This window comes from Amphiura filiformis, chromosome 7 (assembly GCF_039555335.1).
Source record: "Amphiura filiformis chromosome 7, Afil_fr2py, whole genome shotgun sequence".
NCBI lineage: Eukaryota > Metazoa > Echinodermata > Ophiuroidea > Amphilepidida > Amphiuridae > Amphiura > Amphiura filiformis.
The window spans coordinates 5,412,583-5,424,845 of record NC_092634.1 but is presented as its reverse complement, the minus strand read 5'-3'; the positions used below and the strand labels follow the sequence as shown (position 1 = coordinate 5,424,845).

Here is a 12,263-nt window from a genome sequence, read left to right as displayed (position 1 = left end):
GAATGAAAGAGATGGAAGGAAAGACGGAAGAAAAGTAGGAAGGATACAAGGAAGAAAAATAGGATGGAAGGATACAAGGAACGAAGAAAAGGGAAAGGAAGGTAGGAAAGATATAGAAGGGAGGAAAGAATGAATGAAAGAAATAAGGAAGGAAGGAAAGAAAAAGGAAGGAATGATAGAAGGAAGGAGAGGAAGAAAAAAGAAAGAAGGAAGGGAAGGAAAGAAGGAAGGAATGAAAGAAGGAATGAAAATGGAAGGAAGAAAGATGGAAAGGAAAGAAAGAAGGAAGAAAATAAGGATGGAAGGAAAGAGGAGGAAACAAGAAAAGAAGGAAGAAAGGGAAGAATGAAAGACGTATGTAAAGAAGGAAGGGATGAAAGAAGGAAAAAATAGAAATGCATCAAGACAAAGATGGGTGGAAGGAAGGAAAGAAGTTAGGAAACAAGAAAGGAAGGAAGGTAAGTAGGAACTTGGAAGGAGGGAAGAAAAGAATGATGGAAGGAAGGAAAGAAGGATAGAATGAAGGAAGAAAGGACAAACTGAAGAAAGGAAGGCAATAGGAAAGGAGAAATAAAAGGAAGGAATGAAAAAAGGAAAGCACAAAACAAGTATGAAGAGAAGGAATGAAGGTAGGAAGGATGAAAGGAAGGAAGAAGAAAGGAAGGACGGAAGGAAGAATAAATGAAAGAAAGGAAAGAATGAAGGAAATATGGAAGAACAATGGAAGGAAGTAAAGAAGAAAGGAAAGAAAGAAGGAATGATGGAATAAATCAAAGAATAAAGTGCATCAGCAAATTCAGCATATTTAGTGGTATGCGCCCTGCAGTACAAAATCAACATGTTACGGCATAGTGCACACTCATTCTAAAATGTAAACAGCTTATCTACAGTAGCGTAGCTGCTACACTGAAGCATTGTGCACTTTCTGTTAGAAGCATAAGAGTTTCCACACAAGGTATATTTATATGGTTTGCTTACTGAACAATTCTGATTTTATTCGGATCTACCAGTTCATTGATCGTGAAAGCCCGAGTAAAAAATCCACTTGGAAAGCTAACAAACAGAGGGAGTATGGTGACTGAAAAGATCAGACTGATCCACAGAGAAGTCTATGATGCATGTTGATTAATTTCCATATAGCATACGATCTTATAATACAAAATTTATTCATTTTTTTTTCAAACCTGATTTTTTTTGCATATTTGTAATGTTTACACATGTTCCAACTTGCACCCCGGATTTTTGTGTTTGTAGGTCAAGAGCAAAGTTCGACAAAAAGTCATAATTCATGAATCATGACTTTTATATGTCCGCCTGTAGAATTGCATGTTAAAAGGGCAAAAGGTTACTTTCACTTTATCTTGTTATTTCAGCTCGAATGGACAGAAATCCTTCCGCACAATTATTGCTTGTATTATTTCAGCATTTTGAGTATAATTTAAAATATGAAGGAAATTGCAGATTATGACTTTTATGCATTGATCATATCTTTTATTTCTCAAAAAAAAAAAAAAAAAAAGAAGAAGAAGAAGAAAATAGAAAAGAAAAAGTAGGCCATACCGGTAGTCTACCCCGGGATAGCCTACTGTTATTTTGATGCATCGAAATCGGAATTGAATCGAAATGATTTGAATCAAATCAATAAAAAAAAACCAACAGGGAGCCTTGAATTGGAAAATAAATAAAAAACATAATAATGATTATGAAGTGGAGAATCGAATTGGAATTGAATCTAAATTGGTAATTTGAATCGAATTGAAATAAAAAACCTGAATCGAAATAACCGGGATGTGCCTTGGGGAATATGTGGAAACTCTCATGCTTCTAACAAAAAGTGCACAGTGGCTCCCAGTTTGGAAACTTTGCAGCTATACTATAAACGCATACACAGTTCTCTCAGCCTGTCTGCATTCTCTTCCGGCATTTCGTTACCGTGATGAGCAGCACGTCCTATGTGGTTAACATCATTTTCCTACATTCCATGAGATGCTCAAGATATGCAAACAGGAACTGTAAGTATGCCTATTAATTTCTCTGTTAGGTCCATCTATGACAGTCGAGGAAATTTATCTATCCACACACGACACACGTCAGCTGGACAGCACTCAGTATAACTATAAAAAGAGTACTCAGGCCGCCATCGCCATGCATAATTGTAGGCCTACATGTATGTTTGCACCATAGCCTTGATAGCCCCAGTTGTAGTAACTACAAATTTCGAACGTTTGAGGACTTGTTCTCAAGTTGTAGAAGGTGCCATAGGGTGTCTTCAGTGTTAATTATTTTCATTATAAATGTCGCAAAATATTAATATTGACAATAATTAACAACCTGTTTCACCTCATATCAAAACCTTTAGTAACATTTCAGAATCAGTGAATCCACGACAGACTTGGCCATTCAAAACGCAACAGAAAACTGGCTAAAAATGGCCAAATTTTTCTTTAAATCGCCGTCAATTTCGAACTAGTGAACTCAGAATTCTATTCCCACGCTTATATTACCTCGAGATATTCCTTAACCCTAAAATTATTTTTTTGAAGGTTGAAGCTGTAGGTGCTTCCATGAACCCGCCTGAATTTTTATTTATTCCATGTTTTCACTAAATTGTGATCCTTTCCCATGCGTGGAATCAAGTTTTCTGGGTTTTCCTGTCAAACCTGCCCTGTTCCAACAGTCACTCTATTTAAATAGCGCTTACGCTATTAAAAATGTCCTCGGGTTAATCGACTGTACAGACATTTTCCCTAATGGTCATCTAAAATGGTTATGATAGACCTGAATTTAGTCTCGCCAAGACACAAAAAACTATGGGTACCCCCGAATCAGAAGTCAATGCTAGTCCCTTCGATAACTCGCTGGGTCTGCTAGTCTTAGTCACAGTCTATATGGCACAGCATAATTCGCATTACAGTGAAATGCGACCAAGCGTGAGACTTTGCGACTATACGATCTATTTTTAGCATGACTCCACACAGCTTGCGTTGATCAAGGCCACTCTCGCTTTTCATTGCGCAGTGAATATTATTTGGGTAAAAAACATGTTACTTTTCACATAGAAAGGTTTTGATATGCTCCATATATTCATACATTGCTCACCTGTGTTTTCATATCATATTTTGTGGTGAAAAATGATTACAAATGTGTAATTTGCAATCATTTTTGGAGCAACGATTTCTTCGTACCGACGGCTAATTGTGTATGTGAATAATGCACATTAAACACATACAAACACATACACAGGACCTGTTGGAACTCCCCGTCGGAGCGGGGAGTTATTATTGGAACTGTGATAGCCCTAGTTGTAGTGGTAGTAAGAGTATGAGCAGCTTGTAGTACACTATGGGCCATTGGGAGCTATTGGATGTAAATATATTCATTGATTCTTGCTGTCTCCATCAGGGAACTACATGAATTTGATATCAAAATGTGATATTGTAAAGCTCATCACAATTTTTCTTGGTCCCATGCAGTCATGCACGCAAGTGGAGAATTAGTGAGAAATTTCCCCAGGGAAATTCCCATCTAAAAAGAAATTGACACTTAACAAGAATTCCCTTTAAAAAGAGAGTGTTGTTCTTAGGGGTGGTGCAATAATTATGTGTACCCGGGTGGTGAATTATAGGGGTGAATTATAGGGGGGCAAAGATTTTTGGCAGGCCAAAAGGGGGGGGCAAGCATTTTTGGCAGGTCAAAAGGGGGGGTCAAGCGTTTCTATATTACGTCCTAAAAAGGCGTAGGAAAACGTTTGGAACACGTTCAAATATGCAAAATTTCCTGCTCGCTGCGCTCGCATTATATGATAAGACAATTTAAGGTTTTAAATTCAAGTTTCCCAAAATCTTGCATGGGGTGAAATATTTTTTGGCATGTCAAAAGGGGGGGGGGCAAAGGTTTTTTGGCACGTCGAAAGGGGGGGGCAAAGATTTTTTGGCACGGCCAAAGGGGTGGGGGCAAGCATTTTTTGGCAGACCATTTTGAGAATTAACCACCCCGGGGTACACATAATTATTGCACCACCCCTTATGTGCAGGCTTTCAAAGATTGTGTTTTTTATAGGCACAAAAGCATGGGTAGGTCTATTTGACATAGAATGCTGCTGCATGAGACACTGCACAGGTAACCACATGTTGCTTGGGCAGAAATTTGAATTTTAAAAGTCAAAATTTTCATTAAGTTTTTACAACTTTTCTCCAAATGTTGAGGAAATTTTGAAATTTTACCTGCAGTGAGGCAAAATTTTGAAAAAATGGCATGATCCATATATATACCAAAATTGGCCGAGAAAAGAGGGCATTGCTAATACCAAAAGGCTGAAAATGTTGACCCCATTTTTCAAAACCTAAGTGGTTTGGAAGGTTCCCAGTTATCTTTTGGATGAACCTATTGTTTTTTGAGGATGTTGTGTAGTCTCATTTCTGTGGAAATGTTGTAGTTCATCATCACTCAGAGGCGGATTATTTTTGGGGGTGCGCACCTCCCCTAATTATTGCAGAGCGGCGTCACGCTCCCCTAATTTTTGTTAACCTGTTAACATATTAGGTAGAAGAACCATACCTTTATCTTGGTCGTGACACTCGCAACACCACTCAGGCAGTGTACAAGATCTCTTGCACGAATTGCGATTTATCTAACATTGTAGAAACGGGGAGGAAATTTGGCACACACTTGGAAGTGGGGTGGAGAATGTCAGCAGCACAGTGGTCACTAGAGTAGGTAGAAAGGGGTCGTACAACATACAAGTCAGCCATAACAGATCATATTTCTAATGCCAGAGGTGTACAACTATGAACAGAGATGAAGGACAGTATCAATTAGTTCATATTTTCGATGAGCTGCAACAGGGATCAAGAAAATGCTGGAATCCCTCTAGTGTCGGTTGTCAGTAGCTGCAGTCACTCCTTCAACCTTCAACCTCAATTGTTACACTCCTATGCTTGTCCAAGGAGACTCTTGATGATGCTCAAAGATGTGCAGTTGTGCGATGTGCTGAAACTACAGGTCCGAGTAAAAAGTAGATGCCCAACTAGATGAGCTGGTGAACTGCAGTGGGCTGCATAGCCCGGACTGCAGGGAGAGCTACTGACTGGAAGATGTTTGGTGATGTTGCTCAGACAACTTCCAGAGGTAATCTGTATCATGTAGGAATTGTCCGAATAAAGAATGAGTATTTGTACAGGTTGCATCTTGCTTGCACTGGGTTATAACGGAGTTTGTGTGATGTGCTACCAATGGTGGGTTTCATCTTGATGTTGGGTGGAAAGCCGATGTTGATAAAGCTGTGATGAATCCTCATCAAGTCCAGATTGACAAAGGCAACAGTGTTTGCTGAAACGTACACAAGTAAGTGCATTTTTTTGGATCAGATACAACAAACCTTGTTTACTGAGTTTAAACCACCAATCCTGATGAATTTGTTCAAACAATTTCAGCAAGTTTGAAATTTGACCCTTAGTCAAGTTTGATGACCGTTTACTCAAAACCCTCAACGTTTGGGGCTTTGAGGCATTGTATAGGGAGGAAGTACATGTTAACAAGGGCGTCGAGTTGATCGTGGGGGAAACAATGTTTGTGAAATATGATCTGGAAGCGGGCATCTCGTCATGCTTGCTCAACTCAGGTTGGTGTCTGAAGGGGACGTGTTCCTCAGACATTTGAAAATTTGACAAAAGAGCCCAAATGAAGGCATTTAGTGGATACTTTTTACACTATTAATGTGTAAAATGTTTGTTGGAAAAACTTGAAAAATATCCCGGGAAAAATGTTCAATGTGAAGGCTAAATTGAGTGGCGTGCCATTACTTTTTGCCAGGTGGTTGGGGTCAAAGAAAAATTTGCCCAGTGAGCTTTATTCCAGCCAATTTTATTGAGACATATGCATGCGCAGCTTCATGAAAAATGTCAGTTTCATACTATTTGAATAGTTGATACACATTGCAGGTTTATTTCCAGCGAAGCGTGCAAAAATGTGCAATTTTTCACTATTTTATTATATCCAAATCAAGGTCAAGTGTTACCAAAAGTGTAATATCTTACTAAGAAGAAGGATTTTTTGGTTGGTGAGTTGTCGGAGGGGGGGGGGTCAAAGAAAGAAATTTAAAGAGGAAATATTTAATCCCTACTGATTTAATATTTAGTTGGCTTTGTCATGTTTATCTGTAGCTTGTTTACTTTCTTCAATCCTTTTACTTCTGTCTTTTTACTCAGTTTCTTGAAAACCCTCATTTTCCGGTCTATCCCTGGCACATGTACCAGATAGGCCTACCAGGGGTAAGACATCTAGGCAAATCTTTTTACTGGTCAAGTTTATGGGGACAATGTGCGTATTATTCACACAAAAGTTGTTATAGTATTTTAGCCACCAATCACACTGTGAATTTGAATGTGACTAAAGGTGAATATGATGAAATGTGTGTGCAGTACAGTGTGAGAAAATTGTCAATTTTATACTATTTTAGCCCAAAATCAAGGTGATGACCAAATATTGCCTTTTTTTTTTTTTTTTACAATAAGCCTACTTATACCAGGGAAGTATTTGCCGAAATGTGGGGGACATACCAAAATGTGAAGGGGATATTATGTTCTCCTTGTGCCCCTGGGATTGACGCCATGCATGTTATCAGGGCTGGATTTACCTTTTGGGGGCCCTGGGCCAGGCCAAAATTCGGAGGCCCAAACTCACCGTGAGGAAGGCACATTCAAGTGACCAAGTTTTGGTTTACAAATAGGGGGCCTACAATAAAATTGATATTACTAGGACATTTATTTATTTTCTTTAGCCTGGGGATACCCAATCAGTGAACACTGTTTTCCATGGGTGCCCAGGGAAAATTGTGTGTGAAGCGTGGAAAAAAATTACAATTTTAGACGATTTTAGCCCCAAATGAAGTTGAATTTTGCTATGCAAAGGGCCAGTGCCTGTGAAGTGCGAAAAGTTGTGCAATTTTAGCACCAGAGAACCAGTGTCTGACAGTGATTGATTCACCCAGGCTATAAATTAAAGCAACAAACAGCCATTTGGTGCTAAAATTATTATTATTAATATAACCATTATATTATACTAGGCGGTTACCCGTATTTCGCAGTTCTCGGCTGTCATAGTTATTGGCTTTTGCAAATCTCAAAATCGTTGACCATGGATAACCTAACAAACGCAAACCTGGGGTTCCTTGGCCAATGTTACACCCACCGACCAAGTTTGAGCTCCATGAGCAATTTGAAATCTTTGTTTTTTGACCTATGACCTCTCAACCATAGGTCTGACAAAAAGGTCACAATGGAACTTTTGTTTGTTAGTCCTATTTCCACCTATCCACCAAGTATGAGCTCCATAGGCAATTTGAAATTTTGACCTTTTTGACCTTTGACCTCTTAACCGTAGGTCTGAAGAAAAGATCACCGTGGAAACTTTTGTTTGTTAGTCCAAGGTCCACCCACCGACCAAGTTTGAGTTCCAGAGGGGCAATTTGAAATTTTGACCTTTCTTGACCTATGACCTCTTAACCGTAGGTCTGACGAAAAAGGTCACCGTGGAAACTTTTGTTTGTTAGTCCAAGGTCCACCCACCTACCAAGTTTGAGATCCATAGGGACAATTGAAAATTTTGACATTTCTTGACCTATGACCTCTTAACCGTAGGTCTGACGAAAAGATCACCATGGAAACTTTTGTTTGTTAGTCCAAGGTCCACCCACCCACCAAGTTTGAGCTCAATGGGAGCAATTTGAAATTGTTACCTTTCTTGACTTATGACCTCTTAACCGTATGTATGACGAAAAGGTCACCATGGAAACTTTTGTTTGTTAGTCCAAGGTCCACCCACCCACCAAGTTTGAGCTCCATAGGGGCAGTTTGAAATTTTTACCTTTCTTAACCTATGACCTCTTAACCGGAGGTCTGACAAAAAGGTCATTGTGGAAACTTTTATTTGTTATTCCAAGTTCCATCCACCCACAAAGTTTGAGCTTCATAAGGGCAGTTTGAAATTTTTACCTTTCTTGACATTTGACCTCTTAACCGTTGGTCTGACGAAAAGGTCACCGTGGAAACTTTTGTTTGATAAAAAGGTCATTGTGGAAACTTTTATTTGTTATTCCAAGTTCCATCCACCCACAAAGTTTGAGCTTCATAAGGGCAGTTTGAAATTTTTACCTTTCTTGACCTTTGACCTCTTAATCGTTGGTCTGACGAAAAGGTCACTGTGGAAACTTTTGTTTGATAGTCCAAGGTCAACACAATGGCATGGCTAGATTTGCCATTTAAAGTATTTGAAATTAGACTTCAATTGAACTTGACCCCGTTCTTGACCTTTGACCTTAAAAAATATAAACTTGTTCTTCCTCATACCAAGCTGCACCCACCCACCAAGTTTGAGCCCCGTATGACCTACGGCGGCCTCACATTAGCAGTCACAGACAGACAGACAGATCTACAGAGAATAGCGTATTATAATATAGATGGCTTAATTTTTGTTCATTTTCCAGAGAAATATAACAATAAGAATCTTAACACCATGTTGGAATATTTGATCTCATCATTGAACACATCAACCATCATTCTACTGGTAGTCTCATTCCTGATTTATGCATGGTACAAGAATGTGAGCAGACCTGCAGGACTTCCTCCAGGACCAATTGCGCTACCCATTGTGGGCAATATATTAGGTAAACTCTCTTTTTAATTCTATGTGCCCTGTCATTTTATTCGAACACATAGGTGATGTTGATAATACTGTATGTAGAAAGCGTACGGAAAGATCATCACACATTAGAGGACCGACCTCAGAAAAGTCGACAGAGCGATGTGAATCGGAGACATCGGCACTGGAATTAAATTGCAATTTTCTTTCCTTTACCTCAGTTGTTCAACTCAAAATTAAAAAGACATCACACAGTGTCAACACCCTGTATTATAAATATTTTTTCCATACAGCTCCATACTCTGTTGAAATCAATATTCTATTATTGACACAGATAAAGAAAGTTTACATATGCATTGTGTTATAGGACTTGCACCTGGATATTAACTGAATGGGCTAAATGTGTTCCTTTATACCTATAAAGTATAATTGTAATTCTCAAAATTAATATATCACAATTTTTACGGCGATTTAAAAATCTTTACGGACAAAATGCAGTAAAATATACACAACAAACAGCAGTCGCAGCTAATTAGTGTATTGCATTTCAAGTTAGTGTACTGGAAACAAAACCTTGGTTTTACCTGAAACAAATCAATTTTTCTTGTAACAGCAACATCATATGGGGGTACTAGAGCATGCACAAATCGTAATAATGTGTAGAATTTAGAAACTCTGTGGTATCTCATATTATGATTATTATTATCTCGAACAAAATCGCGATGCGTAGCTGTTGAAAAAAGAGAGGATTCGCTGTACTGTCACAGCAATTTTTGACACAAAGATATAGGGATGATGACGATGTGCATCACATATCTGACATTTTGTGGAAAAGAAATTATTATACCAATCTTTTTTATGGAAAAATGGCTTTAAAACATTTCCACAAACCTCTAGAAGTATATCTTTCATGCAAGCTCTAGTTTTTGGAAGTAAGGAGGGGGTGGGGGTGTAAAGTTTGTGGACGATATACACCTATTGATTGGGTTGTTTGCCAATAAACCTTTTATGTAACTCTTTTTTAAAACTTGTAAGTTTTGATGTACTATCTTACGCAGTGACAGTGCCAGGGGGCTTCCCCTCTTTTAACTTTTAACATAGTCTTAAGGGGAGGCGATCTTTTGTGCGTAATTATAGAGGGCCAGGGGATTCACTCATAATTATAAAAAAAATATCTGAAGAAATCAAAGAACCCTAGGAATAAAAAATTGCAGTGTAATTCCACGCCAGACACAATTTCTTTTAATGACAAAAATGAATTTTTGTTATCGATCAAAAACCAAACGTTGAATTTAGAATTTAGCCTGAATCCGTAAATATGGCACCTCTCGCCCTTTTTCAGGTCAAGGCTGTTTTAACCATTATGCAGCGAACCATTGTTGAAGCTATTTCACATACATGTTCAAAACACTCTAGAGAAAGAATGTGGCCATATACTGCTGAAATATCTTTTGCTGATTTCGAATGATAATGTCTTAACGTCGTAAATTTTAAGGTCAAATTCCTAAAATCAAAACAAAACATTGAGATGCAGAATCGCAGATATTCCCCCAACTTATGCAATTTCATCATCATGTCAGTGTCTTTATTATTTGTTTGAGGCCTTTTCCAAACAATCTATCTTTACAAAATGCATAATTTTTATGTAAACAAAAGGCTAAAGATAGCATTATGAGATATATCTTTTATTATTACTCTCCTTTGATCATCTGCCTCCGTGGCCGAAAGCGGTAAAGACCGGACTGATAATCAATGATGCTTGGAATCGTTGGTTCGAGTCCCATCGAAGCCTGTGGAAACTTTTTTATTTCTTTTTTCTTCAAAATTCATGATCGCATTCCGAAATGAGTAACTTGTCTGTAAATCGTGTATCGTGTCCTTAAAACATGCCTTATATTTTTCAGAATTGACAAAGGGGCCTTTACATGAAGAGTTTAACAAGATCGCCATAAAGTATGGTGACATATTTTCCGTCAAGATAGGGAGTAGTTGGTGCATCATCCTAAATAATCTTGAGCTAGCTAAGGATGCCTTTTTGAAGAAACCTGTAGAATTTGCTGGAAGGCCCAAAACCTTTACAAGTAAGTGTTAGGAATGGGGGTGTAGCCAGTGATGGTGTCAGGGGGACCAAATGCCCCCAGTCAGAATTCTTGCCCCCCCAGTAAAAACCCAAAATTACCAAAATGTTCAGTTTTTGTGGCAATTTGTGTCTTGTGTAAAATTTGTTGATTTTTCCCCGGGATTTTTCCCCCTGAAATGATAGGATCAATTCATGGTGTGGGGTCCAGGGGCCCAGTTAAGGGCCTTGGTGGGCCCCCTGATGGGGTCCAGGGGGCCACAGCCCCCTGAAACTCCAGGGGTTTACAGCATTTTTAATGCAAAATACTGTCTAAATTTGCTTTTTTATGGTGAATTCTATATCCATGTCAATTAAAACGATTACATACGTTGCTGGGGTAGGGGTGTGGGGTGTGATGATGGGGGTGGGGTGTATATCCATGTCAATTAACAATGAAAACCTTTACGTACGTTGCCAGGGTAGGGGTGTGGTGGTGTGGGGGTGTTAACATACATGTATATTCATATTAATCAACAATTAACACATTTAATGCCGGGTATAGGGGTGAGATAATTTGTGTGGGGGTGTGTGGGGGTTGTTAAGGCATCCCTATGCTTTACTCATCTCCTACCTCTCCCCCCCCCCTCTCTCTCTCTTTCTTTTTTACCTTTTCTTTTCCTCCATTTTATTTTTTTAGACAGACCCAAGGGGGTGTTTCACACACTTAACATCCCCTGTGTAACACTAATGGATTAGACAATGTCATGTTTGAAGTTGGGGTTCCACAAAATTTGCCAAGTGGAATTGGGGGGGGGGGGAGATTTTTTGCAATTCAAAGTGGGGGGGGCAAAGATTTTGAGAATTCACCCTGAGGTACACATTTACAGCCCCTTATAAAAGAGAAAGAAAGAGTATCTCAATTAATTAGTCTGGTCCCAAGTCCAGAGACCCCAGAGAATTGTTTGATGCCTACCCAAGACAAGGTGATATGCAGTTCAAGAAATACTTCCCAAGACACCTTCAAAGAGGCATTATAATGGAGTGCTCATCTATAAGGGTGAAATAAGGCTCAGAAGGTGACTGCGCTGGTGCTCTACCAATGAATTACTTCTCTTGTATTTTTGTGTTTTTTAGCTGAGTATTTCTCTCAAGGCTACAAAGATATTGCATCTGTCTCACTCAGTCCAACATGGACGCTACATCGCAAGATTACGCACACTGCTATCAGGTTAGTCAATCAATCAATCAATCAATTGTCTCACTCAGTCCAACATGGACGCTACATCGCAAGATTACGCACAGTGCTATCAGGTTAGTCAATCAATCAATCAATCAATTGTCTCAGTCCAACATGGACACTACATCGCAAGATTACGCACAGTGCTATCAGGTTAGTCAATCAATCAATCAATCAATTGTCTCAGTCCAACATGGACACTACATCGCAAGATTACGCACACTGCTATCAGGTTAGTCAATCAATCAATCAATCAATTGTCTCACTCAGTCCAACATGGACGCTACATCGCAAGATTACGCACAGTGCTATCAGGTTAGTCAATCAATC

General features: G+C 38.9%; 1 protein-coding gene across 1 annotated transcript in view; it reads left to right on the top strand.

Moving 5' to 3' along the window:
* Positions 1–1,779: 1,779 nt before the first annotated feature.
* LOC140156666 (steroid 17-alpha-hydroxylase/17,20 lyase-like) overlaps positions 1,780–12,263 on the top strand; it is a 23,962-nt gene continuing 13,478 nt past the window's right edge. Inside the window, exons 1-4 of the mRNA XM_072179604.1 lie at positions 1,780–2,012; positions 8,483–8,662; positions 10,542–10,718; positions 11,831–11,924. Coding sequence (XP_072035705.1) covers positions 8,512–8,662; positions 10,542–10,718; positions 11,831–11,924 — 422 coding nt within the window. The 5' untranslated portion in view covers positions 1,780–2,012; positions 8,483–8,511. The remainder of the gene's footprint in view (positions 2,013–8,482; positions 8,663–10,541; positions 10,719–11,830; positions 11,925–12,263) is intronic.